Genomic DNA, 25,770 nt, shown 5'->3' on the forward strand with positions numbered 1-25,770 from the left:
CGTTTACCAAAACGAACCCTCTTATCCAACATCCCAGTGATTCCTCGTGGAAGTGCAGAGGTGTTCTCGGCTTCCATCAAAGCGAGTATCATGTCAACACAATCCTTCCCATTCCTTTCTTGACCTGTGTTCGGGCGCGGCCGGCGCTGGTATTGCCTAATTTAAGATCACCAGTTTTTACACATTGAGGATGATTGCTAGTCCCAAGCATCGTCTATTGGTTCTTTGTGTAATTACAGCTGATCTGGCAGTAACAGAGTAGCAACCGTGGGCGGTCAATCAAGCTCAAGCAAGCTCAAGCTCAAGCTGATGTGATTTTTTAAAGGCAAATTCTTTATTCTCACCGTTGTTTGTAAAAAAGTAACTTTGGTGACTAAATTTTTAATAAATAGCGACTTTAGTGACTTTAAGGTGAAAACAGTAACTTTTTAGTGACTGACATGAAAATGGTGACCTAGCCACTAAAAAGTGACCTGCTACCAGCCCTGTGATAGGAATAATAAAATAAGCAAGCTTTGATGAAATTGATTTTAAAAAGTTGTGCTTGGGTGACATACTTTGAGCATCTGCATTATTTGTATAATAATTATGAGCACTATACAAACTATATAAAATGTATACCATGGGCCTGAGTTTTATTATACAAATAAGGATGCTCATAGTTTAGCATACAAGTGTATCCGCGGCATAACACTCATGTGAATTTACTAGCATTTTTAAAACAATCATGCGACACGATCCAGTTCATAACATCGATCGCAATTATTATTATAGAAGCTTTATACATATGGAACAGATATCTGATTATAGACAGAATTGGGGTTGAGAAAATTTTAAGGGCAACTTAGAAAAAAAAACCCAAGACCGTCTCCGGGAGTTCTCTGTGTACATTTTTCTGGGATAGCTTCGTGCTTCCCCGAGCAGTACACGGTTTATTTCCCTCTAGTTCACCATAGGATAAGTATGGGAAAGATAGGAAACGGGGTAAATGGGTCATCTACTTGATTTCAACATCAACAAGCTCAATGCATACAATCAAATTAATAAATGTACTAGCTGATCCATCATGCCCGTGATCCATCTTGCCCCACCTTACATTTCTTCTAGCTTCACCAACTAATGTCCCGAACGAGGATCCAAACTTCCCCAATTCGCTATAGTGCCTCAGTCAGTTCGAAACTATTTGTAACTTTCCCCCCAAAGAATCATCTAACAATACTACAAATTCTTCAACCAAACCAAACCAACCCTAGCTTTTCTAAATCATTGCATTATTATTATTAGGATATTTATTAGGAAATTAAACCAACGTATTTCGGTACTACATGATTGACTAGCCTTACGTGCGATTTAAAAAAACATTACTGTTGTCGGTAGCCTTTAAGGGAAACCTTAATACTTACATCATTACCTGATGCGCTAAGCAGTTTTGCGTAATTAACTAATATACATCTTCCAATAACGAAACACTAATCAGCGTCAGAACAGAAGCAGAAGCAAGGCTGAACACAACACAAGAAGCACACTGAAATATCGAAAACAATAACGCGGCAGTAAAACAGCACCAGCGCAGCTCGGCTAATAAGAAATGCAATATCATCGTTACAATGATGGGAAAATCGTTATTGAGATCACGAATGGAAAAAGAACAACCTGAACCTTGCCCGACACCTGCCTCGCTTGATTGCAAATTGCCTCACTCTTTCATAACCGACGATACGACGACTTTCAGCGATTGTAAAACGTTCTAACAGAGTTTTACCTAGATGGATGAAAAGAATGAACTAAAAGTGCGATGGCTAGGCTAGGAGGTTGATAGATGTCACAAAACAGAAAAATTCTTTCGGTGCACATAAAAAATAGCTGTTGTCTACTTCTTTGGCAATTTTATTCCCAGTTTAAAATGCTTAGACTTTTTTTTCTCGGTTGGTTGTCTTTTTTCTTTAATCTTAAAAAGAACAATTATCTGAACGGTAAAAGTGTGTCTTTCTTAGTATAGTTGCGCTACCTTTATAGAAAAAATGTTCGTTGTCAGATTGTTCCTTCTCAAACAAAAAATAATAGTCACTTTGTTTCCGACGGCTTTAATTTTAAATACTTTGTTTTTTTCTCATTTTATTCTTTAAAACCTGCATATATCACTTGTTTTCAATGTCTGTCTGTGTGATCAATCACGTAATCTCTCATCTTAAAAATAGTAATTCTCTTACAAAAAATTTCTGTCAAAATACGACTTCCCTTTAAAAATAGAGTAGGTAATGATAGTCTACAGGTTTTTTTCTCCGGTTGAGCGAGAGAAAAATTCTTAGGAAAAATATACTTGAACGTGTTTGTTTATTTTCCTGCACGTGCACACATTCAATATATAGAAATTTGTTCATTGGCCTACACTTTCCTTCTTGCATTCGCGACTTTAGTAGTTTTTTTTTTAGGAATAAAAAATTTGAGATTACTCACTGTTTTGTGTTACTCATTCGGTATGTTCGCGTGTATGTGTTCGTAAAAATACTGTATATAAATTAGCAAATATGTATAAGATAGGTAATTCGCACATCCGAACCGGATCTCGACTCGACCAAAAGTATAAAACAATAAATAGGTTGTTACCCTCCTCTTGTTACTTGGAAAGCTATTTACGGATTATCTTACGGAATTCCACCACCATGCGTGCTCCAGGTCACATCCGAGATCGGCGGTAGTGATCCGGCGGAAACGGGCCCGGCAACCGCCGCTGTAGTACCGCTGCCAGTGTTGCTGTTGTTGTTGTTGCTATTGTTATTTGCACTGTTGTTCCGTCGCAGAACGTCCTCTGCACTTGAGCAGGGCTGCCGTGGGCCCGGTTCCGGCGTATACGTGAAGGTCAATCCGGTGGCGTAGATGATACCGTCGTTTCGTACCAGCGAGATAGGCACTTGCGTGGGCTGGCGCACCTGGATGGGAGGAGGGGAAGCGGTTTAGTTACGGGTAAATAGATGTTCGATTGAATAGGTTCATAATCGGTTCTGAAGCTATTGAGCCTAACAGTATTAATACTAAGACGAGTGTCAGGGTTAACGACTAAAGATTGGAGTGATGGGTTCAGTTCATAATGCAGTCATAAAATACAAAACTTTCAGTGCATTAGTAGAATGTACTTTTCGCCAATCTAGTTACCGTAAAGTGCCATAATTCAGGGCATCTACGGCCCAATTCTGCGCAGTTTAAATTTTCCAAAAAATTATAATTTGTAATTGATGTGAAATGAGTTAACATGTAAGTATTTTTTTTTTCAATCATGGTCACTTTAACACATTTCAGGTCATTCGTAACTTCTCCAGAGATGAGACTTGAACTAGTCACCTTTAGCGAAAGAGGTATGGATGCTAACCACTACACCGAGCCAGTCCCCATGTAGGTAGGCATTATCCATTTGTGAATGGGAAAAATATAAATTTAGATAAAATCCCAATATACTGCACATTTTGGTGAAATGCACGTGCATTAGAGTGATGCAAAATTTGAAATATTCGCTCCACAATATTTAAAAGATTCCAAATCGGATCCTGACTAACCTCTCAAAATTTGAACCCATTTGGTGAGAAACTGAGATGGCACAAACCATTTGAAGTTTGTATGGGAATTAGTATGGTAAAACCAAGATTTTTGTTCATGTCTATCTAATAATTCACCATATCGGTCTGCTTAAAAAAATTTCAGTTGTACAACTTTGCTGAAGACCACTTTTTGATTAAATGCAAGGATCGAAAGTTATCAATGGTTCAATGCGCTGATGTCTTATGATCATGCTCAATCAACTGCTCAGCAGGCAACATTGGTGTTTCTGGGGCGTTGAATAGGACACAAAAATCATGGCTATTATGTCACACTGCAAAATACAGTGTTGCCTACGTTCTAGCTGCTTGATCATGTCATAAGTTTACCAATCTCTTAAATAATTAATAACTTTTTCCAGTCTCGTTTTACATAGAAACGATCTTCAGTAAAGTTGAAGCTGAGAAAATTTTCTATAAGAATAGCTATTGAACTGTTTCGCAGCTTAATATGGAAAACAGACTAGAAGGCACTGAACAAAAAGTTGAGATTTCCCATAGTAATTTACATGTAAACTTCAAATGGCTTGTGCGAAGTCTGTTTCTAACCAAATGAGTTGTAACTTTGGGAGGCAAATCAGGACCCGATTTGAAACCATTTAAGCACTGTGGAGCGAAAAAGTCAAATTTTGCATCAGTCTAACGTGCATTCATTTACAACTAACTACCTCTAGATTTTTTCATTAGCAGAATTCCGTAAAATAATGTTTAAAGCTCATGTAGGTTTTGCTATGTTCTACAATTTTTATCAGTAACTCAAATCTATATCTCTTTTGCAGTTTCATACAAAAGTTGTAGCTTACATCAAAGCCTACAAAAACTTCATACACAATTTTACGGAATTCTTTTCATAAAAAAGTTAGAGACAAATGAATGTACGAAATGAATGTAAATGATTGTTCATGCCTGGCTTGATCTAAGCTTTAGAAGAAATTTCGATATCCTTGACTTGGGATTAATGGTAAAAACCTGAACTAAAGAATTATTTGAGATTCTACAACTTGACAATAATGCTCATATCAAGATCTAAACCATCTTAACTGAACTTCCATTTTAAAAATCCAGGTTTTTTTTTCCCGTTCTGGTCAATTTAAAAAAATTGAGCTAAAGGGTGTCCCACATCAAATAGCATCAAGGAAAAAAAAAAACGCTGTGCAAGATTACCCATTAGGTATTTTCTCTTGCAAATTTGGGTAAAATTAGTTTAGAGTGTATTGTTTACACTGTATTTTTATCGCTGTCAGTTTTTCGAAAGTTGAAAAAAAAATGGCATCACCCGAAAAACAACGTTGCGAATTGATTCTGCGCAATTACCTGGAAAATCCTCAACTCTCTCATCGGGGCATCGGAAAACAACTCGGAATCGTGCAGTCAACGGTAAGTCGTGTGATTAAACGTTACTACGAAACTCTGAGCATCGAACGGAAGGAGAAATGCGGTCAGAATGGATGTTCTATTAGTGATCAGGATCACAAGCGTGTCGTGAAAGCGTTTTATCGGAATCCGAATACTTCGGTCAGGGATGTGGCCAAAAAGTTGAATCTGTCCAAGTCGTTCGTTTAGAGAGCCAAGGACCAGGAGGGACTGCATACGTACAAAGTGCAGAAGGCTCCAAATCGTGACGACCAGCAAAATACGGTGGGAAAGTCACGGGCTTGGAAACTGTACACCCAGATGCTGACGAAGCCTCACTTCCTCATCATGGATGATGAGACTTACGTCAAGGTTAACTTCCGGCAGCTTCCGGGGCTACTGTTCTTCACCGCCCAGCACAAGTTTGATGTTCCGGAGGAAGTAAGGAAGCAGAAACATTCAAAGTTTGCCAAGAAATACATAATTTGGCAAGCGATCTGCTCATGTGGCAAACGGAGTGCACCGTTCGTGACTACCGGGACTGTAAACGGTCAGATCTACCTCAAGGGGTGTCTACAGAAGCGTTGAAGCAACACGAGGGCCCTAAGATCTTCTGGCTGGATCTAGCTTCGTGCCACTATTCAAATGTTGTCCTGGAACGGTACGAAGCCAACGGGGTCACTTTCGTACCCAAGGACATGAACCCCCCCCCAAACGCACCGGAACTAAGACCTATCGAAAAATACTGGGCTATTGTGAAGCAGGCACTACGGAAGCATGCCAAGGAGGTCAAATCTGAGGAAGATATGAAGAAAAAGTGGGATTCCGTACAGAAGAAGCTGCAGTCAGATGTTGTACAGAACCTAACGAGTGGATTTAAGCGTAAGGTGCGAAGTACAGTTATGGCATTGAAGTTGAATGAAATAAATATGCCAAAAGCTTACTAATGGGTTATATTTTATTGTCTGAAAGTTTGAAAAGGATCGGTCAACTAGGTCATTTTCTACAGCGTTTTTTCCATGATGCAATTTGATGTGGGACACCCATTATAACCCAAAAGATCAATAAAATCATCTTAAAAAGAGCAAAATGGACAAAGGGAGCATATCCCAAGTAACCAACAAACCAGTTAATAGCCCTTTATGCGATATAAGGTCAATATACAACCAATATAAAGCTAGCGGGCTTGAAGGTTACTTGGGATATTCAGAAAAAAAAATAACCCCTTTCAACATTTCTCACCAGGGGGGTGACATTTCTATTGAATCATCCCTCTTAGGTTTCCTCTTTTCGGGACATTAAACCATTGCGACCAGTAATTTTATCTATTTTAGTATGTCCCTCTCGTGTCCTTAGTTTAGTGCATGTCGAATCACTATTGAGAAACGATGAAGTATTCGGTTTTGATACAGTTGTCATTCTGGACTTCATCGCAAGTTATCGATTCTAATTGAAAACACCCGCCATTTATACTCTTCGAAGAGTGAGGGCACCCTCCAAAGGCGCACTCCTATGTCAGTCAAAATTGGATTCCTTAGCAACAAAATTAAGCAATGACACCGATAATGACCTCTAGTATTAACAACTTCAAACTAGGGAACAACAAATAGAAGATTAGGAATCACATAGATGAAGACTAACCCATTTTTTCTTAGTTTCAAGATCATCCTTAGTGATGCAACCCGAGGACTTATCACTATTAACAAGGCATAACAAGTAACAAGGACTAAGATGTAATCTTTCGATTACTGAAAAATTCTGTTACCCTATTTAATTTGGAGTAGGGATCTAGGGATCGATGGTAGATTTTACATCCCGTAACATACCACGATAAGATGATCTATTCACGTTACGGGGGTCCCTTTTTAGAGAGTTTTATTTTCTTCATAATTATCCTAATATGAACATGAGAATCTCTCAGATATTCCCCTGTAGTATACTTTCAAAGAAAATTATGCAGTTCACCCTAAGATACTCATTGAATGTTATCTCTTCTCAGAAGTCATTGGTAATTGTATTATCAAATATGATTCCCTTGATATTCCTCGCCGAATTTTCTTGGAATTCTCTGATAAACCAACTTGTTAATATCCTTAAAATTCAATAACCTTAGAGTACTTCATTTTTTAAATTATAGTTACTTTAACGCTCTTGGGTCATTCGTGACTTGTCTGGGGGTGAGATTTGAACTCGTGACTTGTGACTGTGAGAGGTATGTATTCTCACCACAACGCCGGAGTCGCCCCCTCAGAGTACTACAGAACCTCAAAGTACTTCTCGAAATTTCAGTGAAACCTCTCTTGGAATTTTTGTCAGAACTTATTTGGAGTATTCATTAAAATTTTACCAGAAATCTTCCTCACAATTATCATGGAATCTCCCGCAGAACCACCTACAAATTTTACTCAGAGCTATCCATAAATTTCCCCTGTCACCATCACTTTGAAATTCTTCTAACATTTTTTTTTTTTTCAAGAAGCTACCGTGTAGATCAGTCATATTAGTAACTTATTAGGTTGCCTGTATGTCGGTAGACTGTTTTAGCACTAAAAGAGGCCATCATAAAATAGAGAAACGTCGGGCAATGCAAAACTGAACGTTTGGACTGAGAAATCCATAAACAAAGGAATCTTTTAACAATCGCATTGGAGTTGTAGTAAAAACTCCTTTGTCGCTAGCCCTGTAATACCTTGGTATCATTCTTAGTATTTATTCTATATACACTGAAGTCTTTTTTAACGCGTTTTTTTTTTACACGGTTAGTGCCGCTGAGTCGCAATTTACGCGGTACGTTTTTAACGATTTCTCGACAACGATACAACCTATCAACTTGATTCCAATCACATTATCCGGTTCAAACACAATTTTTGGTGTAAATACAGAAATTTTTAAAATATGTCTATATGGACCATAGCATGGTATAATTAAGAATGACATCAATATCCGATTTATAAAAAATATTTAAGCATGTGAAAAATCAAAATCTCGGTAGTTTTTTTTTTACGCGGCTCGTAAAAAGCGACTCCAGTGTACTCTTATTTCGTTAAAATTGCTGTATCCTTGAAACTCAGTCCAGTCCAAGGTCCATGCAAACATTTTTCGATAGACTTTTGATGTTTTTCCACAGTAAAGCATGAGGCAAATTTACTCATCGCTGAGTTCCTGAACTTATGAGTAAACTGAACTCAAAATTGGGTTGATCGAATTGGCTATGTAGTTTCGTCACGTGAGAGTGAGAACACTGGGAATTTCTGTTATTATCGAACAGGTTTGGGCCGAAGGGTCTCAGTATTTTATGAAATTTTGCCCATAGGTAATTGGCACAGGAAGATTTATGTATCACATGAACGAAAACAAAATTCAAAACATTCGCGGTGGTTAATTTTTCCGGAAAATTTTAGTTGAAGTTTTCGGATTTCCCGGGCAAAACAGGTACAAAAATAACGTTATTAAAAAAAAGCATTGCTCAGAGAATCTATTTCCACTAGTTTCAACATGTTCAGTGGAAGTTATTTCGATTTAGAGAGCAAAGAGTTGAAAAAAGCATGCTAAAGCATTTTCGGAAAAAAAAAATCAAATATTCCCGGGAAAATAACTCTGAAGAACTATCAATAAATTAAAAGAAATTTCGAAAGGATGATGATGGAAACTTTTTGGGTTGGAGACGAACCAGCCCAGGGCTGAAAGTCTCCTTAATAAAGATATAAAAAAAAAACTTTTTGGAGAGGTTGGAAAGAGCTTCCAGATCACTCAGAAAAAAACTTCCGAAGAAAGTTAGAAGAAACTTCTAGATAAAGCTGACCCCGACATCCAAGACGGAAGAGAGAAAGTTCCAGAAGAAGTTAACAGACATTTCCGGGGCATGTCAGCAGGACCTCTGGGGAACTTGGAAAGAAGCGTTCAAGATAAATCGTTTGAATTGGCCATCGAACTTCAAGATCAAGTCAAGAAAAACTCAGAATCAACTCCCAGAAGAAGTTGCAGGACTCGCACTTGCAGGTGGAAGTCGTAAAAAAACATCATAATAAAACTGCAACAATCTTAGGCCGTTCGCAATGCTGTTGTTATTTATATGGTCTGTTTCAATTTTAAACTAGAACAGAAACGCACCCCTTACACTGCTGAGATGCAGTTTCATTATTCGAGCTCTATGTTACACCAGATTTGCAACTGCTCGACTATTCGGTTTGAAACACGAATGGAAGTCTATTTCAAAATGTTTTTGGATAAATTTATTAATGTTTCTCGTAATTTTTCAGAGAACTTCATAATAGTTGAGGGAATTTAAAAGAAATTTGGGAAATTTACAGGAGTTTTGGGAACATCTGACATGTTTGAATATATTGAGGAGAATTTCATTTAAATAACGAAGAGCTTCACAAAAATCGGAGGGCTTCATAGAGGACAGTAAACTGTGTGGAATTTGTACTTGATCATTGAAGTTCAGTTGTTTCCAAGAAGTGAAAGGTATTTCATAAAAGATAGGGGAACACCGTAGTAGTTCTGGAAATTTCATAGTATATTATTGAACAGGCATGGAAAATCATTTGCATTCATTTCGTGCATTTATTTACATTCATTTGCCTCTAGCTTTTTTCTTGAACAGCATTCCGCGAAATGATGTATAAAGCTTTTGTAGGTTTTGTTATTAGCAACAACTTTTGTTAACAAGCCAAATTCGTATCTCTTATGCATGACGAACCAGAGCGAACAGAAGCCACTACATAAGTTCTGCCCGCTCTAGTTCGTGTTGCATAAGAGATACAGATTTGAGTTATGAACAAAAGTTGTAGCTAATAACAAAACCTACAAAAGCTCTGTATATCATTTTGCGGAATGCTGTAGATGAAAAAAGTTAGAGGCAAATGATTTTCCATGCCTGTTATTGAACTTCATGGAAATCCATGGATCTTCACAGAATTTCATGAAAGCGATTGCGTCTTTTACATTTAGAAGATATTCTCTAATATGATACCAGGCTGCTCAGAAATAATTCCAATAATCTTCAAGTGTTCTAAGATCTCCATTAAGTCCTTTATATATTTTTTTTCAAGACTTCAGGTTGATCAGGTATCATTCTGAAAATATCCAACTATCGAACAATCTAAATCACATCTCTCAGATATTCTCTCATATGATATCAGGCAGCTCAGAAAGTATTCCATGTGTTTTAGGATACTTTTTCAATACATCAAATTGATCAGAATAGTACTGATGAAGATTTCAAACTATTCAACAATTCAAATCACATCTCCCAGATATTCTCTCATAATACCAGGCAACTCAGAAAATATTCCAAAGAGCTTCAGGTGATCAGAGATCTCCAACAACTTTTCAGGATGATCTCATATCTTCAGGTTCATTTAGTATAATTCTGAAGATCTTCAACTACACAACAATTCAAATCACGTCTGCCAGATATTCACCCACGATACCAGGTTGCTCCAAAATTGTTTCAAAGACCATGAGGTGATCAGCGATCTTCATAATTAATCATACCTCTTTTACATGTTTCGTCAGCAAAGTCGTCCGGGACCTCTTCTTGTAGTTCAAACTTGTTACCACATATGTGTTGTTGAATAGCAAATAGCGTTTAAGACTGCGCGTTGCGCTGATCGTGTTGCAGTTTCATTTTCGATAGTTTCAAATTTCAGAACTGTCGAGAACTTTGAAACAATTGTGAAACTCAGCATTGCGAACGGCCTTATGCGGAAAGATGGAAGAAAGTTAAGGGAAACATTCCAAGAAAACTAAAATAAATTTCCAGGAGTGGCCTTAAGATTCTTTTAGAGCAATATATAAAATAAACTATCAGGATAAATTGGAAGAATCTTCCGGAGAAAGTAAAAAAAATAAAATCCGAGGGATGTCTGAAGAATCTTCTAAAGAAAATCAGGAGAAACTTCCGGAGGTCTCATCGGGGAAATTTGAAAAAAAAAGTATTCTGGCGTAGTCGGATGACACTTCCTAGAGTAGTTGGATTTAACGTCTGGAACATGTTGACACCCAGAGAACTCGAAAGAAACTTTTAGGAGGAATTCAATAGGTCCAATAGTTTAGGGAATTTAGTTGTGCAAAAGTTCATAATTGATTTTCCTTCGGCAAAAATCATCCCATGCGGTGCTTGTTATAATTAATTGAAAACTAAACATTTGAATTCCAAAATCTTCCCGATTTAAAAGAACATACATACTTCTACATAAAATATTCATCGTGGTTTTGAACATAACAACATGAAATTTCGTCCACAGGTAAAGGGTGTGAAAAATTCAAAACAATTGGGATGGCCCATTTTGGGGGAGACTTTAGTTGAAGTTTTTGGATTTCTCGGACATCATGTACTTTGAAAATTCATAACTCATAAAACATGTATAGTAAAATGGTAAAGAAATTATCTCAGCAATTTATATAAAATAAAATCTGAAAAACCTTTCCCATGTATTTATTTACGATGTAGGAAAACCACAAAGAGCAGCGCCGGTGGTATAGTGGTAAGCGTGATTACCTCTCACTCCAGCAGGCCTGGGTTCAATCCCATTCGGCGTCGCCGGGATGTTCTGAGGCATAACATCTCTGATCACGCCTTCCTTCGGAAGGGAAGTAAAGCCGTTGGTCCCCGGTTCATGCGTTGATGGGTCAATAGGTAGGGGAGAGCTGCCTTCCTGGCGTCGGTAGCATTGGTGCTCAGCACGGAAAACAAGATCGACGGAAAACAAATCAAGGAAAAAAAAGAAGGAAAACCACAAAGAAAAGCAGGACGAACAATGGTCAACCGATGCGGCTAATTTTGTAATTTTGAAATGTTTCAAAACTAGCAATCAGAGACCGCCACATTTTGCGGGACTTCAAATCCCTGTTCTAGTGATAATTGCCGATCAATTACAAACCGAATGTGTGTCAAATTTTGGATAATATCTCTACCGACAACTATGTAGACCATTATTTGACTTAATAAAAAATATAGGTAGTCAAAACTTCGTAATAACTGGTCACTGGGTACCGCGTCAGGATTTAGCCTCTAAAAACCATTTTTTTTTTTCAGTTTCAACATATTTTTAATTTTTTAATATTACAATATGTTAAAAAATTTCAAAGCGATACATATGTAAATGGTTTAACATCAATCTGAACCCCAAAATTGGTACCCAGGTATCCTGTCACGCACATGATACACACCGTGTCCGAAGTGACGGATTAATCAACTTTCAGGTACATCCGATTTTTTTTTCACAAATGTTAAATTGGGTACTAACATTTCTAAATCGATAGGTTTAAAAATATTCTGTCATAACCTATTATTTGTATAGACATTTATGATAAAATTGAATAATTCAAATGTCTCGCGACAGGAATGTGAGGACCCAAACTAACTTTTGGCGAAGTAAAAACCCAATGTACATGAAAGTTGATTATTCCGCCATTTCGGAAACAGCGTGTGATACCACGTTTCACATAGGAACGTTTGAACGAACGAATGCCAAATATTCATATGGCAAACGTCCCATCTCCCAGCCCCACGGACACCGGGTTAAGACGTTAAAAATTACATATTTTGGATCCAGTGAGCGGTAATTAGTACGCTGAACTGTATAGTTTTTCCCACAATTAAAGCTCAATCATTAATTCCGCTTGCAACCTCCAGAGGAGCTTTCCTTTGTTACCTCCGAAACCATCAAACCTCGAGGAAGAAGAAAGCGGCATGTCATTCCCCCCGGCCACGTCATTGATAATAAACTTATTTGGATGCCACACACTCACTACTATAGCAACAGGTTTTCCCATTATTAAATCGATAACATCGGAACAACCAACGACGGCAGCGGCAGCTAGCTACTTGGCGCATCAACAATGCTGCCTTGGTATCTATCTGCCTACTATCGCCGCCGGAGAGTGTTTCCTCGAGACGTAGTATTAGCGCAGTCAACGTCGTTACCACCAGCCACCATTGCATGGAGTAGTTGTTACTAGATCTAAGTTCTCTTATGAATATTTAATTTCCTCAAACAACGATTGTCGATTGTTTCCACCGTTTTTTCCTCCCCTGCGAGAGTAAGTTAACGTGAGAAAAAAAAATTGGTGTCTTCATCGCCGCCGAAGCTTCATTTACCGCATAGTTATAATTTACAGAGCAGAGCAAGAGAACAAGAATTGTTCCTCCATTTTCCCACTGCGTAACTGTGAGTGATTCCAAAGTTAATAAAAGCGCAGAAAAATGGATGATTTATTCGGGAAGAAAAAAGAAGTGGTTCCCATACTTGACCTCTCCCGGGCAACGGCCACCACCCGGGAAGAGTTTAAGAAAATGTACGAAAAAGTTCCGGATTACAAGATCCGACCGGTAAAGGTGCGGTCCGACGAAATTCGCTTCAAGGACAAGGATTCGAGCTACAAAATGCCCAAAAAGGAGCTAAAAATGCTGCTGAAAAATGGAGGCGACCGGGACAAGCTGTACATCTACATGGATCCCATACCGTCGGAAATGCGGAACCTGGTCATTATGGAGTTGTGTAGTGTGTCTATCGATTGGAAAATGTTGACACCTCAACGACCGAAAACGAAGATCGAGGAGGAGTATTTCAGCAAGTGAGTGTTTTTATTTTCCTTAGTTTTATTGGTGACATGAGCATGTCGTTTGACAGTGCATTGTTCTAATTTAGAGGTGCACAGTTCATTGAACTTAACATGCAACTGTTATGCAGTTCGCATGCTATATACCTACCATAGATAAGTGCATCACAGCAATAATGCTTTTTGATTTCCATTGCACTACCGTATGAATTATATGCAACCATCAACTTTTCACACAATTATGATAATGCAAACTCTTCTTTCACACACCCATTCCACGCAAAACTCGTGCCTGCCCAGATTGGTTGAATTGGGAAAGCTGCAAATCAAAACCGAGCAACGTGATAAACGTGAGAATCAACTATCGTCATCGGTGCGCAAGGTAAAGAACAAGTCCGGCATTATCGAGTCACGCATTTTCACCTGCAACGAGTGTCTGGAGGAGTTTTGCAACGGTAAAGTCTGTCTGGATTTCAACTACGACCTCTACACCCGGGTGGTACCGAAACCGCCCATCCAGAAGACCAACTCCCAGCAGCAGATTGCACCGACCAAGATGCTGGCCGATCTGAACCAGAAAAGTATTGACAGTGGCAGCGGCAGCTCCAAGAAGGGGCGCAAGCCCGTACGGAGGAAATCCAAATCCAAATCCAAATCAACCGAAGAGGACGATGGCAATCAAAGTGGTGGTGGCGGGGTTACCGGAGGTAAGAAGAAAAGCAAGAAGTCATCTAGGAGTAAGAGCAAAGAATAGATTGTTGAAAATGAACCACGAGTATCACGAAAAGTATCCAGTAATATCAAGTTACCTCTTCCAGTTGCAAATAAATCAATTTCTCTCTTATTAGTCAACTTAAAGCAAACGTTTTTGTTACTTACCCATGACCACTCCCCTCGGAACTGCGAGATGTCCGGCACCACGCAAAGTAACGATTCCGCACACCGGTACATTGTTTCCGCTTCCACGTCACCGAACCACGCCTGCAGCGACGGCGTAAAATTGTCACCCGTAATCTCGAGCATCGCCACATCGGCACCACCGTTCAGGTGTAACGAATTGACTATTGGCACTGGGGTGACCGGTGTCCGCACCGGTCCCATCCCTTCGTAGAACTGGTACTCAGCCTTATCGGTGGAGATGATCGTCCAGCAGGCACCGTCGTTGATCATCTCCTTGTTGGGTTCCTTCGGACAGGGCGTCGCCTGGAACTGAATGATTTTCTCCTGCGACAGGCACAGGTACATTCGTTCGGTATCTTTCATATGGAATGCACATTTGTGTAGCTGTGATACTGGATCGTCCGCCTCGATTAGTGCCATCTGTTTGTCCACCTTTCGGATCACTAACCGTGGCAAAGCCATACCCGTCACGGAACAGACTAGCTTGACCGTTGCTCCATAGTGCACATACCCGTCGCGAACCTGTGGAAGGAGTGGTAAGAAGCGATCAGTAGTAAAGATTTTTATAATCGGTGTGTTCTAAAGGATAAAACGAGAATACACAGCACAAACTTGCTAAAATTGACATGTGGAACATTGATGTATTTCCTGGCCTTAGTTGAAACATACAGCAATAAATAGTAAATTTTACATTATAGTTTTTAATATTCAATATATTTCCATTGAATTTTATATGCAACTGCGTTTCTACATGGCAGCGAAAAGTTTAATTGAAATTGAATAATTTTCGACGAACAACAATATGCATTTACATGAACGTGTAAATTTCATTGAATTTCATATCATTAAATGTGTTATTTTTTGTTTACAAACTCAGCAAGCAACATTTGATTTATTAAACAATAAATGTAGGTTGCATTTAGAACACTTTTATAAGCTTCCCATTATCTGTAACTCCTGTTTCCAACACACAACGAAAATGTCATGTAAATTTCAGTTGCCTGAGACCGACACATGTAAGCGGCCTTTTTAACATAAGAATCAGTTGAAAGAAACGAGAAAATCAATTCAATCAAACGTTCTCTTCATCGACTTGCGTATGTTTCGGTTTGAGAACACCTAATTTTACATGAAATGATGGTCTACGTTCCACGATTTACGTTCAATAGGATTACGTCTCGTGTAAAAGTAGTTATTTCTAAGCGTGCATCCATTGACAGCAATCGAATATGCAGGAAGGCAGCTTCCACACCTGCGTGGGATATCGCACGCATTCAACACACATGACGGGACCAACAGCTTTACTTCCGAAGGAAGACGTGACCAGAGATTGTTATGCCTCAGAAAAATCCCCCCGACCTCGGCTGGGATTGAACCCAGACTTATTGGGGTGAGAAAGCAGTCGCGCTTATCACTACACCATCGGCGCCGGCCGTTACATTATGTGAAAGATAAGAAAACAGCCACAAAGTGAATGAACCAACCAGATGAAACGCTGGTTACCGTTACCGTTGCTTAAATTTCATATTTTTAATTCGCCTAAAGGTAGCCTATGGAAAAGACGAAACTCTCAACTTTATTATATTACAATTCACCTAAAGGTATACTCTTTCATCGCTGAACTATTCTGTAGCGTAAATCTTGACCAAAAATAAATAGAAAGGATGATAGGGTTTTTGATCTAATTTCCGTCCTACTAAGCACAACGCGCACTTTACCTCTCATTTCTGAACGAGTTTTAATTAAAAATGGAATATTTCTGTCAAAGATGACTTTTAAATTTATTCACCTTTCCATACGTACCGTTATATTTGATAAAGAGTCACAAATTGTTGAGATATTGTTTAAAATCTAATACTGCTTCTTGATTTTAAATTCGTTCTACGAGTTTCAATTCCGTCCAAACGCATTGAAACGCCATTAGATTTTTTTCGTCCTACGGATAAACTTAGAAAAAGGGGATTTGCTAGGAGCGCTTCTTTTGTTTTGAGAACAATGAGCGTAAATATTCATACAATGCACTTTAACAGGATTTATGTTGTAGCTAATGAACTAACGCATCGGAACAAACCTATTTTTGATTTGTAAACGGTTAAGTCATTGATATTATTGATCTTTTCTGATCGATAGAACGGAAATGGGCGATTACGACGAAGTAGCGCTCTACCCTAGTTTTCTTATTTACGTTTGCCCGCTTACAGGGAACTAATGGGCAGCGTTGCCAGTAGATTTCGTTTCCATTCAGCCCAATGCAAAAAATCAACAAACGCTTCTCTTACTGTCAAGATGCTCTCCTAAGGCTCTGAACCACTCGGCGATTTTTTTTAAAGTTTTGGTTAAAATTTGACAGATGGAAAATTATCGATTAACCCTGCTATCCGAGCATGGTTATTTCTGACAGACGAGAAGTTAAATTTTGACAACCGTGGCTCGAAAACCGGTCGATCGACAGTACGGGGATTTTCGAACATAGAAAATAACTTTTTTGACATTTGAGTTTCGAATCCGTTCTCCACCCTAGTCTTTTTGCGCAAGCGTTCTCTGATACACAACAATCGTCTATTATCGACGATATGTGCTTGTACCGCAACCACTCAATATCTGTCGATGTGAACAAACACAGCTCATTTTTGTTGTACATCTTACATGCTGAAATATGTCCAGTACAGTATGAATATAACATTTTGAGCTGCCGGCCTCACCTCCGACCACCGGGCCGTAGTGATGAATATCAATTACTTTTACTTTGATTTACGGTTTAGCGACTTTGCAGTCAATTTAATTGTTTATAAGAAAGTTTGAACATACTGAGAGTTAAGCACATCGCACATCGGTAAGAGACGTGTGTGTGTGTGTGAGAAAATTTGCGAAAAAATCTAAGGGCACCGGTGGGATTCGAACCCACAATTCCCATTCAGTACACGGGTGCATTGCCAATTATACAACGGTGGACCTATGGTCTACGGATGTATTTGGGTTTCGAATCCGTTCCCCACCCTAGTCTTTTTCCGCAAGCGTTCTCTGATACACAACAATTTTTTTTCGCAAATTTGCTCACACACACGTCTCTTACCGATGATATGTGCTTACCTCTCAGTATGTTCAAACTTTCTTATATTTAAGTATATTTAAAAATGTCAATTTTCATGTTTGTAGGAAATCTACATTCAGGGGTAAACCGAATGCTTAGCTGGATGTAGGTAGGTATCCAAGGGTATTTTGATATACAGCCATTCCATAGCAAAACGATATAGGGGTTCTTAGAATTTCGTAAATATTGTTAGTTTTGTTCCTTATCACAAAATATTACACCCGTATTTTTTTATTTATTTTTTCAATGTGGTTCAAAAAATGATTTTTTTTTCAAAAATGACTAAAAAAAAATATAGCTTTTGAACCACTGGGCCGATTTAAAAGTTCAAAATATCAAAAGAAAAGGTAATTAAATATAACTCAAAAACAAACAAAAAACAAATACGTGATTTTTTTATATGTTGGATAAAAAAGCGAAGACAACATATCAAGAAGACTGCCAACTCTTCCATTTTCTGTAGAGATGAACTAGCCAACGGCTAAAAATCTCTCTAATAAAGTTAAAAAAAAAAAATCTTCCATTTTCTCATACGAACGCTATGAGACAGGTACACTGAAGTCTTTTTTTACACGGTTTTTTTTTACGCGGTTTTTTTTTACACGGTTTTCCACGATTTACACGGTACGTTTTTAACGATTTCTCGACAACGATACAACCTATCGACTTGATTCCAATCACATTATCCGTTTCAAGCTATTTGTAATCGAATGGCATACTTAAAAAAAAATCACATTTTTTGGTGTAAATACAGAAATTTTTTAAATATGTCTATATGGACCATATCATGCTTTAATTACAAATGGCATCAAAATCCGATTTTTTAAAAACATTTAAGCATGCGAAAAATCAAAATCTCGTAGGTTTTTTTTTACACGGTTTTTTTTTACACGGACCGTATCCCCCGTGTAAAAAAAGACCTGAGTGTACAATCGCGTCATCTGCCGCTCAAAGGTAAATGCTTCGAACGAATTTGATAGCAAAGATTACATCCTCAGAAGAAAGGTTTGTGTATTTGCTCATTTTTCTATGCGTTGCTTCCACCTTCACTCAAGCGCAGCGCTACTGTATCTGTCGCTTGGATTCTGGCAAAGTTGCCAGTCTTTTTGATTTGAAGTCTTTGAAAAAAGCCTAAATTTTCAAGGAAATATAAAAGCCTATTGCACCCCCTGTCTACAAACCTTAAAAAGCAAATACGATCAATACTTTTCGATACAAAATAAAATAAAAAGATAATATCATAATATTTTTCATCAATTGCCTTTCATTTGATATTTTGATCTTTAAAATCGGCCCAGTGGTTCAAAAGTTATGAAATTTTTAAAAGTCGGCTCTTTTGCCAGTGGTGGCGGGGGAGATACCCCTCACCATCCCTCCCCAACAACGGAGTTTCGTAAAGGAGATGATCAACCTGATTGGTGCCTTCCTCAAAATTGACCTTTGCTCGGCTTCTACTCTCTATATACAATTTTCACACTTCACACGGGTCGCACGTTGGGCAGCGCTGCCATAGAGGATACGTTCGGTAAACGTTGCTGGAAGATTTAAAATAGCGATGGGTATAGAATAAGGCATAGTGAAAAATTTCAAGGAAGGGAACGGACCGGGGATTGAACTCCCGACCTTCTGCTCAGTAAGCAGAAATGGTAACCACTTTAAGTCTGATGTATGACGTTAAGCATCTCAAACTATGTAAATCGTTGGAATATTACAAACATGATTAGTTAAAGTAACAATCCTTTCAATTCTTCTTTGCATTTCAAGCTTATTGCTTCTCGCATATTAGTTTATTGCGTGCTCTTAGTGTGGTAGATGCACTCCCACAGTTATTAATTATTAGCTTTCGATGCCTGTACCATTTTTGCATAAGTATAATTGTGTGACAAGTACAATTATACTCTATGCCCAGGAAGTCGAGAAATTGTCCAACCCGAAAAAATTCTAGGAAGGACCACGAATTGAACCCAGTCACCTCCAGCATGGTCTTGCTTTGTAGCTGCACCTTTACCGACTGAGCTAAGGGATGCCCGGAGATACTGCTACTTCCATCTAAAAAATGGCCGAGATCAATCCCAAAATCTTGGCCAATGGACGGAGGTGGCAATACTCTAGAAAAAATGGCCTAGGACTTGTACCACCTAAGAATTTGTGCAGCTTGCTCAATGCAATTTTGATTACCGAGCCTTTTTAACTGTAGGTTTCAAACATTGTTAACCCCCAAATCTTCAAAATAATACAAGTCCCAGAATCTTGAAAAGTTTACCAAGTTAATGATCTTAAAATTAGAACATTGTTTAAGATTACATTTTTCTCTTAAATAAAGAAATATGGATTGGATCTGATTTTCGGCCTACTAGGCAAACAACCCGCACTTTACCTCTCTCTTTCAAGCGGATGTTTAGACAAAATGGAATATTTCTTCTACAGATGACTTCTAAATTTATTTACCTTTCCATACGTACCGTTGGATTAGTCGCAAATTGTTTATATTTTGTTAAAAATACAACACTGCTTCTTGATTCCAAATTTGGGCTACGGGTTTCAATTTCCTCCAAATACATAGGAACTACATTGGATTAACTTCGTCATACGGATGAAGGCAACAATTCCGAAATGTGCAAATATTCACACAGTACGTTTTTTCCGACTTAGAGTTTTTTGAGCTTTTGAACAAACGTATCGTACCAAACGTATAATTTTTTTTACCGTATTTTGAAAGACAGACAAGAAAATTATCTTGTCGCAATTTTTTCAAAGATGAAAATCAAAGACTATCAAAAATTTCAAAGTTAAAGAGTGGCCATGAACAAAAATTCCAAAGAGAAAGAGTGCATTTGGGGTCATTTTTAGCCCGGAAACACTAAACCATTAGGAAGGTTAAGAGGTCACGCAAATGGTTTGAAGTTTGTATGGGGATTACTATAAAAGCAGTTTAAATTTCTCAAATATCGCTCTCACTTCACTTCTAGTTGTTCAAATGTATGTGGCTGCTATGGCAATGATCAACAAGCCACCAAGTTTTTGATGCGGTCAGTTTGATAGCAATTCAAGCAAGAAATGTGAATATTATTCATTAAATGTAAAAATACGGAAAATTTCTAGCTGAATACACTAGCTTACAGCATATTTGAACATTGTACGCTAATGGTCATTTCCCATGTAAAATCGTGCGCTGAATCCAAAAATGTGGCCAGAAAACATCTCAGTAGGATAGTTTTCTAGATACAGTTAAAACATGAAATTTCACCAAATAAAAATTTGTTTACTAAAATATAAATATCTTCGCCTGTAATGAAGCTATATCAATTATTTTAATGCCAAATTAAAAGTGAGAAAATTTGCTTTCGATCATCTGGATACTATTTTTCAGTGAGACTAGTGGTATTTTAGTTAATTTTTTTACTTTTATTTGTAAACTAGTGAAAACAACACCATTTTTTTGACGTTGGATAACGTCTTTCGGCAACATACGGGGGTACAAAATTGAAAACAGTCATTTTGGATGAGTTACGAAAAATTAAAAGATTTTGAACGATAATAACTCAACCGTCTCTCGATAGATTTACAAGATAATGGCATCAATCGATTGGAAATATTTCTAGCAATTTGCTGAATGTTTCAACACTATTGATTTCATTCTGTAAACTATTGAAAAATTGTTAAAAATAAGCCATTGTCTAAAGATGGTGAAAATCGATTGATTTTTTTTATATTCTTATACTTTCTCCAACCGAGACATCAGATGCGAGTATCTGACACCTCTGATATTTTCTGTTCTACTATATAAGCGTCCAACAAGGTCGCCCGTTCCATCATTGTCTATCCGATCGTCGACCCAGCAGCAGAGCAGCAGAGCAGCAGTACCAGAGCAGCGGAAGCAGAGCAACGGCAGCAGAGCAGCGGCAGCAGAGCCTGGGGGCGAAAGGGCAACTACGCCGAGCGCGTTGGAAAAATGGCCCTTTTCAGGGCCACAACATTATCAAGAAAGAGTTTAAAGATTAATTTTCTAATGCCTTTCCGACACTTTTTTCATGACTTCCTCCTGATATTCATGTGATTTTGTGGTGGGATTTTTAGCTATGTGAAATTCACATGGTTTTCATCCATTAGATACCTATGTGGTAAATTTTTTGAGTGTATGCTTCGGCAATCAAAATAAAGTTTGCACGATGGAAGCGCACATCGTAAATTTCGTTCATTTTAGTAATAATTAAATTGCCCCTCTCCCCCTACCCTCTGGCAGTACATGAAAAGCCTTTTTGTGAGGGGAATTTTTCAAAAGGATGCCGATTAAAATAATGGGTACCATTTTCTGAAGATGAGATGAGGACGATTCGTCATCCATATGAAGCGTGTCACGATCATCCCCAAGGATTCGTGGTTAGCGCGTCTTATTTCTCTGTTAATACCGGTTAAACTCATTAAGAGGATTGTGATCGACTGGTTCCTCTCAAAATATCTGTTTGGATTTCATCCGAAGTTTCGGTCGCATATATTGTGCCTTTTTGAAGGAATCTCTTAGACTCTATATGTTGGTAGAATGTTCTACGTTAGTATTTTGTGTTCACCTACTAACCAGGCTCGGTTTTATTGTTCTATGAGCCCACACTATAGGCGTAATAATAATCTAGAAGTATCGCTTCAATACGCTTCGCTTGTTGCCTTCGAAGTGACAAAAATGCTCACAATGGCCAAAGCCGGACTCAAAGGCTTACCTAACAGATCGCTTACTTTCACCATCAGCACGGGAGATTCTGGCAAGAGTTGCCCATTTCCGGACAGCTTGACCGCCTGATCAGCAATAATCGGAGCTGGCTTATTCAGACTCGCAGCCAATTTGAACGCGCCGTTCACTATCAAAGCCGTAATGCTCAATCCTCCCTCGAACTGCAGCATCTTTCCGTCGACTTCATCTGCCTGGACAAAGGCATCCTCAACACGATCGTAAGCAAAAGCCCAATTAGTTCCCAGCTCTGCCGCCACAGCAAATGCATGCCCTAGACTGTTCAAAGAATCGTCCTTCTTCAAAATAGCCTCCAAGTTCTTAGCCAATCGTGCCTTTGTGGCTTCATCCACAGCGACACCCAAATACTTTGCCGCATGCAAATTGAAGTAGACTTCCCGGAGTAGTAGAAATTCTTCTCGAAATCATTAAACTTCGACTCGAGGTAAACCGCGTCCAACCAGCTGCAGGCATCCGGTGACTTGTCGGCCACATTCACGGACGAAAAGTTCACCGCCTGCAGATCGGACGATTTGAGACCATCGGTGAAGATTTTCTGATGTGTACTTGGAGGCGGTTCTCGTCGTCCAGACGGACGATACCAAACAACTGCCCAGCAGCCCGCACACCATCCTACATGTTGATGACGGGAACGAGAATTGAGAAAGGCATTCGCCTACCGGCAACGATTCGGCTCATTTACAAATCTCCATTTTTTACCATTTCCCAAACTCAATTTTCCGAAAAATCACCTTCCAATCAAACAGTTACCTAGGAGTTTCATTGTCGCACTGAAATTAATCCAAATTTACACTTAAATTAAGACGAAAAATCAACCTACTCGATGAAGATATCAATTAACTAGGGAGAGCATGACAGAAAGATTCAACCATGTTTTTAATGGATTCATTTTATCACTCCTTGCGCACCACGAAGGAAACTGTTTTGAAAACGAAACTCTTTACCATCAAATTGGTCGTCCTGAAAAGGACGGATTTTGTTAAAGGGTGGGAACTTGGATCGAATTTAGGCCTTCTTTTCGGTCTTCTTGGGCAACAGGACGGCCTGGATGTTTGGCAGGACACCAGGACCAGGACACCCTGAGCGATGGTCACTCCGGAAAGAAGTTTGTTCAGCTCTTCGTCGTTGCGGATGGCCAACTGCAGGTGACGTGGGATAATTCGGGTTTTCTTGATGTCACGAGCGGCATTTCCTGCCAACTCGAGAACTTCAGCGGCCAGATACTCCATCACGGCAGCCAGGTAGACGGGAGCACCGGCTCCAACACGCTCGGCATAGTTGCCCTTTCGGAGTAGACGGTGAATACGACCGACTGGAAACTGCAATCCAGCGCGGCTCCAGACATTATGCATCGAACGACACGAACAGTTCGATGCTGAAACTGTAATGATGACATTTCGACCGTCGAGGGTGGTTTTATACCTGCGTCGAGTAGCATATTATGAATACAGGGACGGTACAATAAATACTGTGGGTAGCAAAATACTGAAAATGGGATGAGTGTCGGTTGTCTCTACGGGCATGAAACGAGACAGCGTTGCCAGTATTCCTGATTTATTTGATTTTCCAGATTTTCAATCGTCTTGCCAGATACTTACCCAGACAATAATTCACTTATATGTTATTACGTTTATTTCAAGAATTGTTAATTATGTTCCGGATTTTCCCAGATTTTTTAAATATGTTGCTTTAGAGAATTTCCAGCCCAAAACGAAAACCGGTTGGACATGAGCGTTTCCGAATTCAGTCCAATAGAGGCGATGGGGGCAAGAAGACCATACGGGGCGAGATGGATCACCGTTCGTTTGGGCATAATACCTATTAACTCAATCTTTTTTTTTACAAACTTGTTGAAAATGCTTCTAATATGCATCTCCATGAAAACCGTATCAAAATTCAATTACATGTCTAAGATAATAATGGAAATGTAACATTAGCTCGAAATCTCTAGAAAATTATAAGATATGCAGTCAAGAAAACAAGCATCGCATTCACTATATTACATTTTACTGATCCGCTGGTTCTACAGCGAGCAATACACGTAACTGTTACTAAAAGAACTTATGTTTCTATTTCACTTGATTCCTGCATGTTATTTTCTAGTGAAAACCTGTCAAAACCTTAACTTTTACTAGGGTGCTCATATTGCCCCGTATGGTTGTTGATCGGAGCAAAAACTGAAATTTTTCAAACATAATAATTTATTCAATCTATCATTCCAAAACCACAACCAAAACGGCCCTTTTCAGGGCCACCAATAATTCGACAAAGAGTTAGTTTTGAAGACAATTTCTATACAGAATATCACAGTTACACTTAAATTTGGGGACTATACTGGAGTGTGGGAACGCTGGAAGGGGAGATGCTGTCTGTCTTCGAACTACCAACATCATTCCAAAGCTCCTCCAGGGCGACAGAGTAGAGCAAACCCAACAACATCAGCCCAACAAAACGGCTCTTTTCAGGGCCACCAAACTTTCGCAAAAGAGTTATTAAGGAATATTCCTAAAATATAATATACACAATTAAATACAACACATAACAGACGTTATCCAACGCCAACCCTGCGGTCGTATCTAGTATACAACCCTTCCAACTTTTCACAACAACGACAGGCTTCTTTATCGTTGTCGTGGCAACCACATTCAATTTTGACATCATTCTGACAACTTGAACACTAAGATAGAGGGATAGTAGTGAAATTCCAAAACATTTTATTTCGCCATATTCACCAAACGAAATTTAAACCATTTGCATGATATCTAAGCCTTTAATAATCTTTATCATTTTTGCATAGACAAATATTTTTCGGGTTATGATTGAAACTAGAGAGTGGCCCATTAGATTGCAACAACTTTTTTTTAACCAAGCACCCTATTATACATCTGTTCGTTCATTAGTAACCGTGGACAGGGTGGCCACTGAATTCCCGTTTTTTCTGGTAGTCCAACCTATTTTTCCCTGTTTAATACAAACAGCTTAATATGGTAAAAAATGAATACCGGCATTTCAGTAATTTATGTCACTGAAATATAGTAACAGCATTTTATTTTAAATGCAGAAAACAGGAGAAAGCGGCGCCAGTGGTGTAGTGGTAAGCGTGATTACCTCTCACCCCAGCAGGCCTGGGTTCAATACCAGTCGGCGCCGCCGGGATGTTCTAAGGCATAACATCTCTGATCACGTCTTCCTTCGGAAGGGAAGAAAAACCGTTGGTCCCCGGTTCATGAGTTGATGGGTCGATAGGTAGGGTCCAGGTATGGGAGCTGCCTCCGTCTGTAGCTTTGGTGCTCAGCACGGAAAACAAGATCGACGGGAAACAAATCAAGGAAAAAAACCAGAGAAACCTCTCCACATTAATGATAAACAAAGTGAAATTCCACAATTTTTCGTAGGATCCAAAATTAGCATAGTTTAAATAATTTTATGAAGTCCTGAATTTAAAATAATGTTAAACGTCTCAGAATTTTGTATAAGTAACATGTAAATTATTCAATCGGCACTAAATCGTATTGATAGATTGA

General features: G+C 38.7%; 2 protein-coding genes across 2 annotated transcripts in view; one reads left to right on the forward strand and one right to left on the reverse strand.

The window, feature by feature from the left end:
* Nucleotides 1-1,866: 1,866 nt before the first annotated feature.
* Nucleotides 1,867-25,770, reverse strand: part of Su(H) (recombining binding protein suppressor of hairless) — a 53,951-nt gene continuing 30,047 nt past the window's right edge. The window contains exons 4-5 of the mRNA XM_065222271.1: nucleotides 14,391-14,933; nucleotides 1,867-2,930 (exon numbers count right to left, since the gene is read on the reverse strand). Of these exons, the coding sequence (XP_065078343.1) occupies nucleotides 2,646-2,930; nucleotides 14,391-14,933 (828 nt within the window). The 3' untranslated portion in view covers nucleotides 1,867-2,645. The remainder of the gene's footprint in view (nucleotides 2,931-14,390; nucleotides 14,934-25,770) is intronic.
* On the forward strand, nucleotides 12,993-14,369 carry LOC135701600 (uncharacterized). The gene is made up of 2 exons (XM_065222446.1): nucleotides 12,993-13,526; nucleotides 13,812-14,369. The coding sequence occupies exons 1-2, from the start codon at nucleotides 13,156-13,158 to the stop codon at nucleotides 14,263-14,265; spliced, it is 825 nt and encodes a 274-aa protein (XP_065078518.1). The 5' UTR covers nucleotides 12,993-13,155; the 3' UTR covers nucleotides 14,266-14,369.

Source organism: Ochlerotatus camptorhynchus, unplaced genomic scaffold, assembly GCF_037179485.1.
Source record: "Ochlerotatus camptorhynchus isolate MF236.1 unplaced genomic scaffold, CSIRO-AGI_Acam_v1.1 ptg000014l, whole genome shotgun sequence".
In the NCBI taxonomy this organism is placed as follows: Eukaryota; Metazoa; Arthropoda; class Insecta; order Diptera; family Culicidae; genus Ochlerotatus; species Ochlerotatus camptorhynchus.

What these genes read in the sequence shown, in the direction of transcription:
- LOC135701600 (XM_065222446.1), top strand. Translation starts at nt 13,156, where the DNA reads ATGGATGATTTATTCGGGAAGAAAAAAGAAGTGGTTCCCATACTTGAC. An exon ending in GAGGAGGAGTATTTCAGCAA is followed by an intron (nt 13,527 to 13,811) that starts GTGAGTGTTTTT and finishes GTGCCTGCCCAG; the next exon opens with ATTGGTTGAATTGGGAAAGC.